The 14594-nt window shown below is 56.6% G+C and overlaps 3 protein-coding genes and 2 non-coding genes across 5 annotated transcripts in view; 2 read left to right on the forward strand and 3 right to left on the reverse strand.

Moving 5' to 3' along the window:
- THAP7 (THAP domain containing 7) overlaps nucleotides 1–2018 on the forward strand; it is a 3109-nt gene extending 1091 nt beyond the window's left edge. The window contains exons 2-3 of the mRNA XM_010573328.1: nucleotides 34–639; nucleotides 1756–2018. Coding sequence (XP_010571630.1) covers nucleotides 34–574 — 541 coding nt within the window. The 3' untranslated portion in view covers nucleotides 575–639; nucleotides 1756–2018. The remainder of the gene's footprint in view (nucleotides 1–33; nucleotides 640–1755) is intronic.
- On the reverse strand, nucleotides 1332–8924 carry LOC104835381 (very long-chain acyl-CoA synthetase-like). The gene is made up of 10 exons (XM_010573330.1): nucleotides 8426–8924; nucleotides 6402–6611; nucleotides 5695–5853; nucleotides 4954–5078; nucleotides 4659–4853; nucleotides 3875–3965; nucleotides 3434–3632; nucleotides 3249–3346; nucleotides 2166–2296; nucleotides 1332–1610 (listed from the first exon to the last, which is right to left on the reverse strand). The coding sequence occupies exons 1-10, from the start codon at nucleotides 8922–8924 to the stop codon at nucleotides 1434–1436; spliced, it is 1884 nt and encodes a 627-aa protein (XP_010571632.1). The 3' UTR covers nucleotides 1332–1433.
- Nucleotides 8925–12358: 3434 nt separating this feature from the next.
- Nucleotides 12359–12430, reverse strand: TRNAQ-CUG. The gene has a single exon. It is a non-coding gene; the product is annotated as a tRNA-Gln (tRNA).
- A 181-nt stretch (nucleotides 12431–12611) lies between these two features.
- On the reverse strand, nucleotides 12612–12684 carry TRNAK-UUU. The gene has a single exon. It is a non-coding gene; the product is annotated as a tRNA-Lys (tRNA).
- Nucleotides 12685–12858: 174 nt separating this feature from the next.
- On the forward strand, nucleotides 12859–13830 carry LOC104835378 (histone H2A type 2-C-like). The gene has a single exon (XM_010573326.1). The coding sequence runs from the start codon at nucleotides 13345–13347 to the stop codon at nucleotides 13732–13734; it is 390 nt and encodes a 129-aa protein (XP_010571628.1). The 5' UTR covers nucleotides 12859–13344; the 3' UTR covers nucleotides 13735–13830.
- The last annotated feature ends 764 nt before the right edge of the window (nucleotides 13831–14594 follow it).

Here is a 14594-nt window from a genome sequence, read left to right on the forward strand (position 1 = left end):
CCCCCCAATTTAATTTCCTCTTTCCCTGCGCAGGCAGGACCCCACTCCTTCCCCACCGGACCCCCCTTTCACCGCCGACGTCTCCTGCTTCCCCCGGGAAGGCGAAGACCCCGCCGCCCCCCCAGCCGGAGATCACGGTGGTGTCCCGGCCCTTCCTGGTCCCTCGGGTGCCCGCGGTCCCCTCCCGGACGGCCTTTTGGTGGCTACGGGGGACGAAGAAGCCACAGCCACCCCGGCTCTCCCTGAAGGGGACCCCCCGGCACCTCCCCGTCCCGTTTCCCCGTCCCTCTACATGCTGCGGCTACCGCCGCCGGCCGGGGCGTACATCCAGAGCGAGCACAGCTACCAGGTCGGTAGCGCCCTGCTCTGGAAACGTCGAGCCGAAGCGGCCCTCGACGCCTTGGATAAAGCCCAACGGCAGCTCCAAGCCTGCAAACGTCGGGAGCAGCGGCTGCGGCTCCGCGTGGGAGAGCTGCAACGGGAACGTCGGGTTCCCCTCGAAGCTCGCCGAATTCCCAAGGAACCCCCGGCGCGGCTGGTGGAGCTGCAGCTGCTCGGAGATGGCGGCGAGTGAAGGGCTTCCCGGCGGACGCCCCCGGCTCTTCTCCTCCTCTTCCCTGCCCCGGTGCCGCTGGGAAGGTTTGTAAATAAAGATTTTGCCTTTTCTATGAAAAACGGAGGGGGTTGGCTCACGTCTGGGAGAAAGGGGAGACGGTTTTGGTTTTGCTCACCAATGCGGCAGAAAGCGGCCGCGGGGGAAAAATGAGCTGCTTTTGTTTTCAGTTAAAACGGGCTCGGCAGCTGCTGGGGAAAGGGAGGAAGAAGGCGATGCCGTCGTGGAGGCTTGGTCGTGTGCCGTGTGGGTCTGAGATCCGTGGGGGAGCGCGGGCTGCCTTCTGGAGCTGGTTTAGGTCACCGATCGGGCAGAAAATTGGGTCAAGGAGAAATAAATGGGGTTTTGTTCCAGATCAGTGAGCTAAAGCGGCTCGATGAGCCCTGGGTACGAAGAGAAGAGTGTTTGGGGGCCTGATACATCTCCGGGGCCGGCCTTGTGGGCAAGCAAGAGGCCAGCGCTGAGCAAATACTCCCTCCCCAAGAGCTGGGAGGATTTTGGGGCACTATCTGCCCCCTCCAGAAAGGATAAATGAGTGGGTTAGTCCCCCAAAAATGGCCCTCATTGGCCCAGCACCCACCTGGACCCAAATAATCGGAATTAAGCCTTTAATTTCTGCAGCCAGCATGGCATGGAGGCACTGGGGCGGGATAACGAGCACCAAGACCAGCCCGTCACCCTTGTCATGCTCCGACAGCATTAAAAACTCCCCAAAGGAAGCAAAAAAAAAAAAAAAGCCTGATTAGCCCCAAATTGGCCTTGCCAATCACCCCAAGGTAGTCGCCATCACGGAGACCCTGGCCTGGCGTGGCTCCTTCTTCTACAGGTTGAGCTTCATGTCCAGGATGGCGGCGTAGATGTCGGGGTTCAGGGGCACGTAGGACTTCTTCTTGTCATCGCGGAAGAAGAGGGGGTCTTTGATGACGTTGGGGTCAAAGCCTTCTTTGACGAGGTTGCCTTTGCACTGCTTGAAGGTGCCCGTGATCTCCAGGGCATCCTGTGGAGATGGGACAGCGTCATCAGAAACTGGAGGATGGACGGCATTACCAGTTTGGGGTGACTGGCACCGTCGCTGGCAACGTGGGGGACCAACACCGTCATCACTGGAATTAGGGGGGACCCGTATGATGTCATTGGCACAGGGTGACCGCTGCTGTCGTGGAAAAGGAAGGACCATCATCGGGAAGGTGGACCGACATCATCATCAACACGGGGTGACCCCGATGTTGTCATTGATACTGGGAGACCGTCGCCATCTCCAGAAATGGACGGAGAGTGCCAACAACAACAGGGTGACTGTGGCACTGACATCATCTGGGGGGGGGACAGGCGCTGTCACCGGTAACGGGGGACCCCAGCACCGTTACTGGCACCATCATCGGAAACTGGGGGGGACACGCCGACACAGTCACTGGAAACGGGCGCTGGCGCCCGCGCTGCCCAATCGCCCTTCGTCCGAAGGACTAATTTGGCAGAGGACTTTAAAAAAACAACCCAAAACCTGTCCCCCAGAAGCCACCCCACCGCCTACGGTGAAGCTGGGACCGCTGACCTGGATCCGCACGAAACGGGGCGCGGCGTAACTGGGCAGCGTGTCCCCGGTGAAGGCGTAGAGGCTCTCGCCCTCAAAGCTTGTCCCGGCCTTCAGGCAGATGGCTGCCATGCCGCACCTCCCTTCGCACCCTGCAAACAATGCCGGAGGGTTATTTTGGGCGACCAAGTCTCGTTTTATTCTTCTTGGTGGCCACCTGGACCGTTATGGGAGACCCGTTGCGTGCTCAAAACAATGTTGCACGGTTTGGGTGGATGTGTCCCGCTTTAGCCTTCTCGGTGGCTGCTGGGACCACGATGGAGGCACATCATGGTCAAAACAACACAGGATGCTTATTTCAGGTGAACATTTGCCATTTTTGCCTCCTTTGTGGCCATATTTGGACCATTATGGTGGCATACGGTGTGCCCAAACCAGGAACTGATGCTCACTTTGGGCAACTGAGTCCCCTTTTACTCTTCCTGGTGGCTGCTTGGACCATCATGGAGACATGTCAGTTGACCAAAACATCACCAGATGCTTCTTTTGGGCAACCGAGTCACATTTGACTTTTTTTGGTGGCTACTCGGACCACTGCAGGGGTAGGTTGCATGCCCAAAACATTGCTGGACACTTGGTTTGGGCAATCAAGTCCCCTTTTAACCTTCCTGGTGGTCACTCAGACCTTTACAGGCACCCTTTGTGTGCCAAAGCCGTGCCAGAAACTTATTTTGGGTCAGTAAGTCCTACTTTAGCCTTCTTGGTGGTCAGTTGGACCATTATGTGGACATATTACTTGCCCTAAACAAGACTAGATGCTTTTTTGGGGGCAACCCAGTCCTGTTTTACTCTTCTTGGTGGCTGTTTGGACTGTTGTGGCAGTAATCATGAGACCAAAACAATACTGGACTCTTACGTTGGGTCAATGAGTCCTGAAGTGGTCAGGCAGTTGGACTAGATGATCATTGTAGGTCCCTTCCATTCTATTCTACTTTAGGCTTCTCGGTGGCTGCTCAGACCATTCGGGGACACGTCACATGGCTGAAACATCACCAGATTCTTATTTTGGTCCGACTCGCTCCCCCCGCACCACCCAGTACTCGCCTGGCACGGACACTCCGTAGACGTTGACCTCCTGGATGAAGTTTACCAGGGCAAGAGTGGCCTCCACCTCTGTCGTGGCCACATTCTCACCTTTCCAACTGAAGAAGAGAAGGGATGAAGCTGTGAGGGGGGATTTGGACACGGTATTGCCCAGGCAGATGTGGGTGTGAGAGCATCAGAGTTACCGGAAAGTGTCTCCCACGCGGTCCTGGAAGTAGATGAATCTTTCATGGTCCATCATGAGGAGGTCGCCGCTGTTGAAGAAGGTGTCACCTTTGACCAAGACGTCCCTCAAGACCTTCTTCTCCGTCATCCGGGAATCGCCCGCGTAGCCATGGAAAGGGGTATTCTTGGTGATTTTTATGACCAGCAGCCCTGTCTCGCCTTTGGGGAAGGAAAGGAGAGTTGGAGGCTGGTCAGCAGCTGCCTTGGCACTGGGGAATGTCACCTCCGTGCCCCACTGGGTGCTCAGGGATGATGCTCCTATTTCTTTGGGGGGTTTCTGGTGGCTTCCAGCCACCAAGATGATGATGATAAGGACCAAGAGGTGGCTTTGATGCATCTCAACCCTCTGTCTGCCCCCCTTTCCTCCCAAAATGGCCCTCGTAAGTCTGAGCTTTTCTTACCGGGGCGGACTCGGATGCAGAGACCTCGCTCGTCACGTATGGGTTTGTCCTCCTCCACGTTGTACTTGATCAGCTCAAAGGGAGAGAAACACTGGAGGGCAGAAGGGGGACAAAGAGAGAAACTGGTGGGTGGAAGAGAAATGTGGGATTAAAAAGAGCGAGATTTTCTTTCGAGCGCCAGGTCCGATCCTCTCATTTGTTCATTACAACCCACAGAAACTCACCCTGCCCCCCCCAATCCCAACATCCTGGGTAGCCACTTGTTTTCTGAGCTAATTGTCCTTTATCTTTAAATAAGATTTAATATAATAGAGTCAACCATTGACCAAACTCATCATGATATCTTTCAAATCAAAGACCTGGGGGAGAATGCTGAGCGTTGCAACTGTGGGAAAAGGCTGGACAAAGCCTTATTTTTGCAGCTTTTGCTCAACACATGGGTGGTTGGGGACAAAGAATTGACACCAAAGTGGCCTTTCTCGGGGCTATAGAGGTGTCCAGGTTGCCACGGACACTCCAAAACCAGACTTTGAGTCAACATTGGCCAACCAGGTGGAGGAGACTCCTTTTGGACATGAAGAGGGGATCTTGGAGATCCTGCTTTTGTATCAGCCCAACCTGATGGACAGTGTTGGTTTCCCCAAGGAGATCACCGTTTGTGCCATCATGAAGAGGATATCTGGAGATTCCCCCCTCAGCATCAACCCAACTAGAGGTACAGTATTGGTGTCCCCAAGGCAGTCGGCGTTTTCTCCCCCCACCATCGTCATCGCCAGCGGCTCACCTTGAGGAACACGTTGGCTCTGCCCACGGCCCCGATTTTGCCGGTGTAGTTGATGAAGCCGGCGTTCCCCTCGGTAGCTCCGTAAAACTCCCAGATGGAGATGGGCCCGAAGCGCTGGAGGAACTCCTTCCACACCTCTGCCCGCAGGCCGTTGCCCAACGCCAAGCGCACCCCGTGCTCCCGGTCATCAGCGCGCTGTGGGGTGACAAAGGGAGGGACCGTCTCAGGGTGCGCCCCACAGCGTCACGTTCCCCCCACCACCCCGGGGTGGATTTCGGGCTGGTGGGGACCTTACCTTGGGCGTGTTGCAGAGGTAGCGCATGAGCTCGCCCACGTACTGGATGACAGAGACGTTGTAGCGGCGGCAGTCGTCCCAGAACTGGGAAGCGGAGAACTTGGTCCGTAGGACGCAGGTGGCCCCTGTGGGGATGTGGCAGGGTGATGGTTACCCCTCCCTTTTTCCTCTCTTTTTTTTAACCTTTTCTCCACCCATCTCTCCATCCCTCTATCCATCACCATGAGTATCTGTCCTGTCCATTCACCCCCAGAGTCATCCATTATCTACACGGACACCCTTCTCCTGTCTTCGTTTCATCCGACTCTTTCCTTTTCCATCCCTACACTTTTTGTCATCTCTCCGTCTATCTAGCCATCCATCCTCCCACTAATCCATTTATCGCTGTAGAGATCTTTCTCCTTTTCTCTCTCTTCTTTCCTCTTCTTCCCTCTATCCTCACATTTTTCCATCATCCTTCAGTCCATCTCCAGAAAAAGTCTGTCCAAGCCATCCATCCATCTCCATAAAACTTCCATCTCCATAAAACGGCTGTCCATCCATCTAAAATGTCCACCCACCCGTCTGTCCATCCCTCATCCATCTATGGACACAGCTCCCTCTCTCTCTCTTCTTCCTCCACCTTCTCCCCACGCATTTCTCCATCTGTCCATCTGTCTCCAAGACCTCTCTCTGCCTGTCCTTGCCTGCACCCCCCCTCCCTACACCGTCTGGGGCCACGTGGGACATGGGGGTACATACCGACCTCGAAGCACCCTCCTACCCCGATGAGCAGCCCGGCCGAGTGGTAGAGCGGCAGCGTTGTGTATATGACATCATCAGACCGCAGGCCACAGAGCTGACCCAGGTTGGCCACCATCATCAGCTTCATCTCTGTGATCACTGCTGCCTTGGGCAGCCCTGGGGAATGGGAGCAGAGGATGGGAAATGTCCTTCTTGGAGGTGCCCGTGTGGGATGGGAGGTCCTGGAGATGAGGGATGGGATGGGGGGGCAAAACCTTTTCCCTCGGGGTGGTGGGTCTCCATCCCTGGAGGTCTCTAGACCTCGCTGGGAGGAGCCATGAGGAACCTCATCCAGATGCGCCTGTGTTAATTGGGGTGGGATCTGGTATGGGTTCAGGGTTGGATGAGGGACATCCAATTCTCCACCCTGTCCCCACGAGGAAGACCCAGGTACCGGTGAGTCTCCATTCTTGGAGATGCCCAACCCTCGCATGGACGCAGCCAGGAGACACCTGGCCCAAGTGGACCTACGATGGTCGGGGTTGGCGAAGGGCCTCCACAAGACCCCTCCAACGTCCCCAACATCACCTGCACTGCCTTGCCCATGCAACCCACGTGGGACAACCTCCTTTGGCTCTTCACCCACTACACCCAAACCCTCCCAGTTGCCGTTCTCCAAGGAGCAGACCCTCCTGCCTTTGGGGTTTCTGTCCCCACGGCCTCACCGGTGGTGCCGGAGGTGTAGATGTAGATGGCCTTGGACTTGGCAGTGATGCCGGCGCGGTGGTGGGCGGGCAGGGGCTCATCGGAGGCCGCCTCGATGGCGGGCAGCAAGGCCTCAATGCCCAGCGTGGGTGACGTGGAGCTCAGGTAGAAGACGCGGATGCCGTCGCGCTCCAGGGCTGGCAGGACCTCCTCCACGGCGGCCTGGAGATCTGCGGGGAAGAAGGGGGGGGGGCCCCCCCAGATGGATGAGTATCCAAGAGGGGAACCCAACGGGTCAGGGATGGGCATCTGATGTTCCCCTAGATGGTGGCCCCCCCCCCCGGCATCCCAAACGGGCACCCAAAGGACCCCAGATGGGCACCGGTCGCACCCCAAATAGGGACCCCAAATTGGGTGGGCATCCTGGACATCCAGGACAGGTGCCCCAAGGATCCCAGACAGGACTGGCACCTGGAGTATCCCATATGGGAGCCCCAAGGATCCCAGTTGGGTACTCAAAGCACCCCAAAAGGGGTCCCTGGTCACCGAGGCACCCCATACATCCCCATGGGGCACCCTGAGCACCCCAAAGGGGTGTCCCCACCAGACAGACCCCCATGGAGATCCCAAACAGGACCCCCAAGGATCCCAGCTGGGCACTCAAAGCACCCCAAAAAGGCTCCCTGATCACCCCAGAGAGGCACCTGGAGCATCCCCTAAGGGTGCCCTGATCTGCTGGGTGCCCCCAGCACCCCAAGGGGCACCCTGACACCCCCCCCCTCCAACAGGCACCCCAAGGATCCCAGCGGGTCCAGCCTCCTCCTGCCCTGATTTTTTTTTTCTACTTCCTTCCCCCAAAAACTTGACGCACAAAAAAAAAAAAAAAGACCTTTACCCCCCCAGGAAAGGGCTAGCGATGATTAACCTGTGGCCTTGGCACAGCCAGTGCACCCTGACACACTCACCAGGTCACGGGCGTTGCACACGCGTGTGCGAAGGGCTGCACAAGCAGCCATGACCATGCCGTGTGAGGAGGGGGTGTGTGCAAATACAGCCCCAACATGAAAAACCTCTTGCATGCTCAGGGCAAACAGCCCCGCCGTACCTCACACCCACATGTGTGCCACAGATGTGTGTGCAGGAGCATGTATGGGTGCTGACACGCATGCACAGAGACTGACAGGCATGCAAATGCACACACAGAAGCCAACACACGTGGAAATGCATGTATGCACACCGACACACATGCAGACACATGTATAGGTACTGACACACATGCAAATGCATGCACTGACACTGACATATGTGCCGATGCATGTATAGACACTGATACACGTGCCAGCACATGCATGGATGCAGACACACATGGAAATGCATGGACAGAGAGCAACACACGTGCAGACACATGCATGGACACTGACATGCATGCAGACACACATGCAGCCAGTGACACACGTGTAAACATGTGCACAGACACTGACACACATGCAAATACACGTACAGGCACTGAGATGCAGACACGCACGCTGCCGCTGCCACACGTGCAGACACTGACACATGTGCAGACACTGACACGTGCAGACACATGCATGGACACTGACATGCGTGCAGACACATGTAGAGGCAGAGACACCCATATAAATCCATGGACAGACACTGACACGTGTGCAGACACATGTACAGGCAGTGACACCCATGTAAATTCACAGACAGACACTGACACGCATGCAGACACATGTACAGACACCCGTGTAAATCCATGGACAGACACTGACACGCGTGCAGACACATGTACAGGCAGTGACACCCATGTAAATCTGTGGACAGACACTGACACGCATACAGACACACGTGCTGCCACTCACACCCACGCAAAGGCACACACAAGCATCGACACGCGCAGACACCCTCCCGCCTCACCCCCTCGCACATGCGTGTGCACCGCACACCTGCAAGGAAAGACGCAACTCAGCGGCGGGGGAGGACGGATGCCTGGGTCCTCTCGGCACCCCAAATTTCCAAACTCCGTGTGGGAGCCACTCACCGGGGCTGGCGAGGATGAGGGTGGCCTGGGCAGCGGCGAGCGCGTGCTGCAGCGCCCGACCCCGCACGTTGCAGTTGAGACAAGCCATGGGGCAGCTCAGCTTGGCCAACGCCAACCAGGTCCATACGTAGGTGGGTTCGTTGGGGAGGAAGACGGCGACGGTCTGACCCGGCTGCAGCTCCAGGTGCTGGGAGAACACACGGGCAGCCCGGTTGCTCCAGCGTTCGATGTCTTCGTAGGTGTAAACTTCATCCTGGAAGCGGAGCAAGGGCCAGCGGGGCCGGCGGCGAACGTGCTCCTGGAAGACGTCGAGGAGGGTGACGGGGGGCTGGCGGTTCAAACGCCGCTGACATCGCACCGATGACCGCACCAAGCCGGCAAAAGCCACCAGGTCAGCCCAGAATAAGGGGAACAAGCGAGGGGCCGCCGCCGGCACCAGCAGCAGCAACAAGACCAGCCCGGCCGCCGCCGCTGCCGTGACGGCCCCCAGCGCCGGCATGGTCACGGGGGGGGTGCCGGTCCCCGGCGACACCCGCTGGGTGCTGTTGACCAAGGTCCGCCCCAACTGCACCTTGCCCCAGCTGCCGGCGCCCGGCAGGGCTTTGCCGTGTTTGCCAGTGGTGCCAGGATTAGGGTGGTTTGTTTTCTTATCTTTTTCTTTTTTTTTTTTTTTTTCCCACTTTTCCCTGCGGTAGGAGCCTTGCCCTGGCGTGTAGAGCAACACCTCAAGGGCGGCTCACGTCTCCGTGACCGGCTAGCTGGCTAGCTGCCTGCCTGCCCATCCCTCCTGCCTCACCCCGTTCTTCTGCCCCTCCAGCGGCAGAGGAAGGGCGCTCATCCGTCTGTCCATCCTGCTGCCATTTGGGTCCTTCTGGCTGCTGATGCCGGACAGTTGCCATCCAGCCAGACATCACTGGCACCTGCTCGTCTGTCTGCATCCGCCGAACCTATCAGTATGGAGACATGAGCTGTCCATCAGTGTAGCTAGTCTCTGTCTGTCTGTCTGTCTGCCTATCCAGCTGTCTCGCCATCCTTCCACATACCCACCTAGCCGTCTACCTACCTCCTCTGTCGACCATATCTATTTATCCACCCACCCATCCATCCTTCCACCCATCCATCCATCCACCCGCTCTTGGCTTTGGGTTAGGGGTTGGGGTCTACACGGAGGCATCTCCGTGAGCAGACCCTGCTCCATCAGGTGCTTGGCGCACTGCGTGGAGAACGCAAGCACGGCTGGGTGCTCTGTGGGATGGGTGGAGGTCCCTCTGCAGCCCCTCCATGTCTCCATCCAACCCCAACGACTCCATCCAACTCCCCCATGTCTCCATCCGACCCCAACATCTCCATTCAATCTACATCTCCATCCAACCTTAACATCTCCATCCATCCACCATCTCCATCCAAAACCAGTGTCTTCAGCTGACCCCAAACATCTCCAGATAACCCCAAACATCTCCAGATAATCCCAAACATCTCCAGATAATCCCAAACATCTCCAGCTGACCCCAAACATCTCCAACATCTTCAACTGACCCCAAACATCTCCAGCTGACCCCAAACATCTCCAACATCTTCAACTGACCCCAAACATCTCCAGATAATCCCAAACATCTCCAGCTGACCCCAAACATCTCCAACATTTCTCCTTCCATTGTAAAAACTGGGAAATCGGCCTATTTGGCATTTACTTTATTGGTGCTCCCACGTGGAAACCCCACCCCAACAAGACTTGCTCCCCTTCCCGTTTTCTTGGAAACCAGCTGCATCTTCAGGCCTTTCCCAGCAGGACCAGCCCCACACCAAAGGATTTTGGCCCCCCACCCCACCCCTCCTCCTGTGTGAATGGTCACACAAACAAGGTGGTTTTTTTTTCCTTACTTCCCAGTAGAAAAACAAAGTTTGCCATTTAAATCCCAATCCTGGGTGTGAGCACCTGGCAAGCTGCTTCTTGACAGGCCAATTAATCTTTCCGCTAATTAAAAAAAAAAAAAAGAACCAAACACATTCAGCGCCGTGTCGCTCACCTTTGCCTCCTATTTGCAACATCGGGTGTTTGTGGGCTATAAAATTGTCACTGGGATCAAATGGGTTTTTGGCAGCTGCTGGAAAACTCAGGGTGAAACACACCAGGTGTTGCCCTTTGCTCAAGAAGGTTTTGCAATTTTGCGGTGTCATGGTTTAACCCCAGCCGGCAACTAAGCACCACGTTCTGCTTAGTTCACTGCTCGTTCACTTCCCCCCGCCACGCAGTGAATCGAAAAAAAGAGAGAATCGAAAAAAAAAGTAAAACTCATGGGTTGAAATAAGAACAGTTTAATAAACAGAAAAGAAGAAACTAGTAATGATAATGGTAACACTAATCAAACGACAACAGTAATAACAGAACGATTGGAATGTACAAGTGATGGCACAGTGCAATTGCTCGCTACCTGCCGATCGACGCCCCGTTAGTCCCTGAGCGGCGATCCCCCGCCCCCAGTCCTCCCAGTTTATATACTGGGCATGACGTCCCATGGTATGGAATGCCCCTTTGGCTAGTTTGGCTCAGCTGCCCTGACTGTGTCCCCTCCCAACTTCTTGTACCCCTCCAGCCTTCTTGCTGGCTGGGCAGGAGAAGCTGAAAAATCCTTGACTTTAGACTAAATATTACTTAGCAACAACTGAAAACATCAGCGTTATCAACATTCTTCTCATACTGAACTCAAAAACATAGCACCATACCAGCTACTAGGAAGACAATTAACTCTGTCCCAGCTGAAACCAGGACAGCGGTCACCAGTTTATCGGCGTTTTGTGTCACCCGAGTCAAAGTGCCGCTGCGGTGAGGGGACGTTGACCTGGGGAGAGGCAGCGGGTACCGGGGTGGACCCGTGCCCTGCCGTCCCCACCAGCGAGGTCCCACCTTGGGGATGCCCTGAAGGAGATTATTGGGGTGGGGGGAAGATGGTTCCCTGTCCCCAACCTGGTGCCCCCCACCCTGTCCCTGTCCCCATATTCACATCCCTGTGCCCTGCTCTTTGCCACCAGCCTGCAAGGGACATTGGGGTTGGTTGGGGGCTGCTGGTGGAAGTCTTGTGCCCCCCCCTGCCCCAGAGCCACCAACCCCCCTGGACACTGTGTCCCCATCATCCCCAACTGCTCACTGGGGACGTGGGGCAGAAGAAGCCAGGTCCTACCATGGGGCCAGTGGGACTGGGAGGCACTGGGAGAGCCCAGGCTCCAGTGGGGCTGTGTCCTGGCCTCACGGCTGGGGGTACAAGGGAAGGAGGAGAAGTGGCTGTAAAGTCACTTTCAGTTCCCCTTCAGGTCACCTCCCCCTCCAGGTGGCACTTGTGGTCCCCAACGGGGAGGACACAGACACAGGGGACTTCATAGGTGGTCCCTGATGGGGTGTCACCCCTTGGGTGCCACACACGGACCATGATGGGGGTGTCACATGTGGTCCCCAATGGGGTTGTCACAAACGGGATGTCATATGCCATCTCCAACGGGGTGTCACGTGTGGTCCCTGATGGGACATCGGATATGACACACGAGGTGTCACATGCAGTCCCCAAAGGGGCGGGGGGGTGTCACACGAGGTCCCCAATGGGGTGTCAAATAGGGGATGTCACACGAGGTCCCCAGTGGGGTGTCAGTCTTGGGACGTGACATGTGGTCCCTGATGGGATGTCACATGTGGGATGTGACATGTGGTCCCCCATGGGGTGTCACACATAGGGTGTCCCACACAGTCGGGTCATGTTTGGGGCAACCCACATCATACCTGCGGGGGGTTTGACACACTTGAGGCACAGAGTCCCCCCCCAAAGACAGCGTCCCAAAAGGAGTGGGACACAGAACAGGGGACCCCCACCATCCCTCCCCGTGTTTGGGGGGGAGACAGAAGGTGACCGGGGGGAGGGAAGAAATGGTCACAAAAGACAGGGAAGGTCCCACCGAGATTTGAACTCGGATCGCTGGATTCAGAGTCCAGAGTGCTAACCATTACACCATGGGACCGGCCCGCCCTGCCTGCCCCGCCGGGCCCCACACGCCTCCCCGCCGCCTCCGCCGCGAAATGGAGCCCGGCCCGGAGCTGGGGGGGGGACGACGGGGGACACACAGCGGCGGGGATCGCGCTGGGGCGGGCGGGGAAAGGACCCTGCGGTGGTGGGGAGAAAAAAAATAAAGAGGGAACTTTCGCCCGAACAGGGACTTGAACCCTGGACCCTCAGATTAAAAGTCTGATGCTCTGCCGACTGAGCTATCCGGGCTCCTGCCAGCCCCCGCCCGCCGCCTCCCCATGGGCCGAGGGGGATACCTGCGGGGTTCAGGGGGGGAAAGAGCGGAAAAAAAAAAAAAGCTTTTTAGGAGCAAAAACCGTGATTCCCCCCCCCCCAAGGTTTTAAGGTGAAAAAGGTGCTGTTGGGTTGTGGGAAGCTGCGCCTCAGGCCGTACGGAGTCGCAGCGGTGGGCGGAGCTTCTTTAAAAGACCTCAGGGCGGACCTGAGTGAAAACTGCCCCCCCCCCCCCGAGAACCAATGGGAAAGCGCGGGAGAGGGGAGCCGGCGCCTTGCTCTCAGCCCCACAGCAGACATGTGCCGAGCTATTAATATGCCCTCTCCCCCCCCAAAAAAACCCCTCTAATATACCAAAACCTCGCTTAAATCTCCCTGTATAGCTCGAGGGAACGAGCGCTGCCTTCACCTGCCCGCAGCCACCCACCCCCCCAACCCCAGATTATCACCTTCATACGGCCACCGAGGCGGATCCAAACCTCGGGCTCCTATTGGCCAAGAATCGGTGCTGTTCTATTGGTCCTCCGGCGAGCGGCGTCATAACCAATCAGAAGGTGTCTTTTCGATCCCCGGTAGGGTATAAAAAAGCAGGGCGGCGGCGTTTCGCTATTATTTTCTGTAGTGTGGCGGGGAGAGATGTCGGGGCGCGGCAAGCAGGGGGGCAAAGCCCGGGCAAAGGCCAAGTCGCGTTCATCCCGCGCCGGCCTCCAGTTCCCCGTTGGCCGCGTTCATCGTTTGCTTCGTAAGGGTAACTACGCCGAGCGGGTGGGCGCCGGTGCTCCCGTTTATTTGGCCGCCGTTATGGAATACCTGACGGCTGAAATTTTGGAGCTGGCGGGTAACGCCGCCCGGGATAATAAGAAAACGCGGATCATCCCCCGTCACCTGCAGCTGGCGGTGAGGAACGACGAGGAGCTCAATAAGCTGCTGGGTGGCGTCACCATCGCGCAGGGCGGGGTGCTGCCCAACATCCAGGCTGTGCTGCTGCCCAAGAAGAGCGAGAGCCACAAGGCCAAGGGCAAGTGAGGCAGCGGCAGAGGGGTTGGGGGGAAACCTGCAGGTTTTTGTTCTTTGTTTTAAACCCAAAGGCTCTTTTCAGAGCCACCCACCGCTTCAGGAAAAGGGCTGGAGGAGCAGGATGAGGAGGGGGCTTGGTGCTAATGAGCTTTAATCTATTTTTTTTTCACCATGGGAGCAATGAGAGGGGAAACCCCCTCCATCACCCCAAAGCTCATTAAGCAGCCCTTAAAGAAGCAGGAGAGCACCCAGTAAAAAATAAAAACGGCGGCGGAGGAGATCGGTTTCACGGCTGTGATAACAACGACTTACAAAATAAACACTAATTTCTACCGATAATGTTACTTCCTGGTATTGCCGCATCAGGAAGGAGTGGTGATTGCTTGTCGTTATGCAAATTAAGGCTCCAGTCTACGCCCGCCCATTGGCTGCAATAGCCCCTGCGGAGCTCCTCCGCCCATGCCCCTGCAGCGGCTCCAAAACCCGCGCGCTGATTGGCCCATTCCTGAATTCGTCCAGCCAATGGCGGTGCGCTGTTTGGATCCCCGCCTTCCCTGCCGCTATCTCCCCAGCCCTACTGGGGTGGGCACCAGGGCGGGCCGCGAGAAGCAGCGAGGGCAGGTCTCACTCCGAAATACTAATTAATACACCGAACACTCTTTATACGATCCAACCCCAGAAAAAAAACGTGTCCCAGTTCATCCCTGTTCTACCTAAACATGAAATAAAAGCTAGAAAGTAGGGTGGGGGTGTCATTCCCCACCCAGCCACTGCACTACACTTTAAATATGTGCTAATAAGACCTCTTTACGCTCATCAAACCCAGCTTTTTTTTCAAAATTGCTGCATTTTGACACTCCGAAGAAGCC

Source organism: Haliaeetus leucocephalus, unplaced genomic scaffold (assembly GCF_000737465.1).
Source record: "Haliaeetus leucocephalus isolate CR32 unplaced genomic scaffold, Haliaeetus_leucocephalus-4.0 Scaffold379, whole genome shotgun sequence".
Classification (NCBI taxonomy): Eukaryota; Metazoa; Chordata; class Aves; order Accipitriformes; family Accipitridae; genus Haliaeetus; species Haliaeetus leucocephalus.

Excerpts from the sequence above, each read along its gene's own strand:
- LOC104835378 (XM_010573326.1), top strand. The coding sequence starts at position 13,345 with ATGTCGGGGCGCGGCAAGCAGGGGGGCAAAGCCCGGGCAAAGGCCAAG.
- LOC104835381 (XM_010573330.1), bottom strand. The coding sequence starts at position 8,924 with ATGCCGGCGCTGGGGGCCGTCACGGCAGCGGCGGCGGCCGGGCTGGTC. Across the intron at positions 6,612-8,425 it reads CCTCATCCTCGCCAGCCCCG|ATCTCCAGGCCGCCGTGGAG; the intron begins GTGAGTGGCTCC and ends TCTTCCCCGCAG. Across the intron at positions 3,966-4,658 it reads GAGCCAACGTGTTCCTCAAG|TGTTTCTCTCCCTTTGAGCT; the intron begins GTGAGCCGCTGG and ends TCTGCCCTCCAG.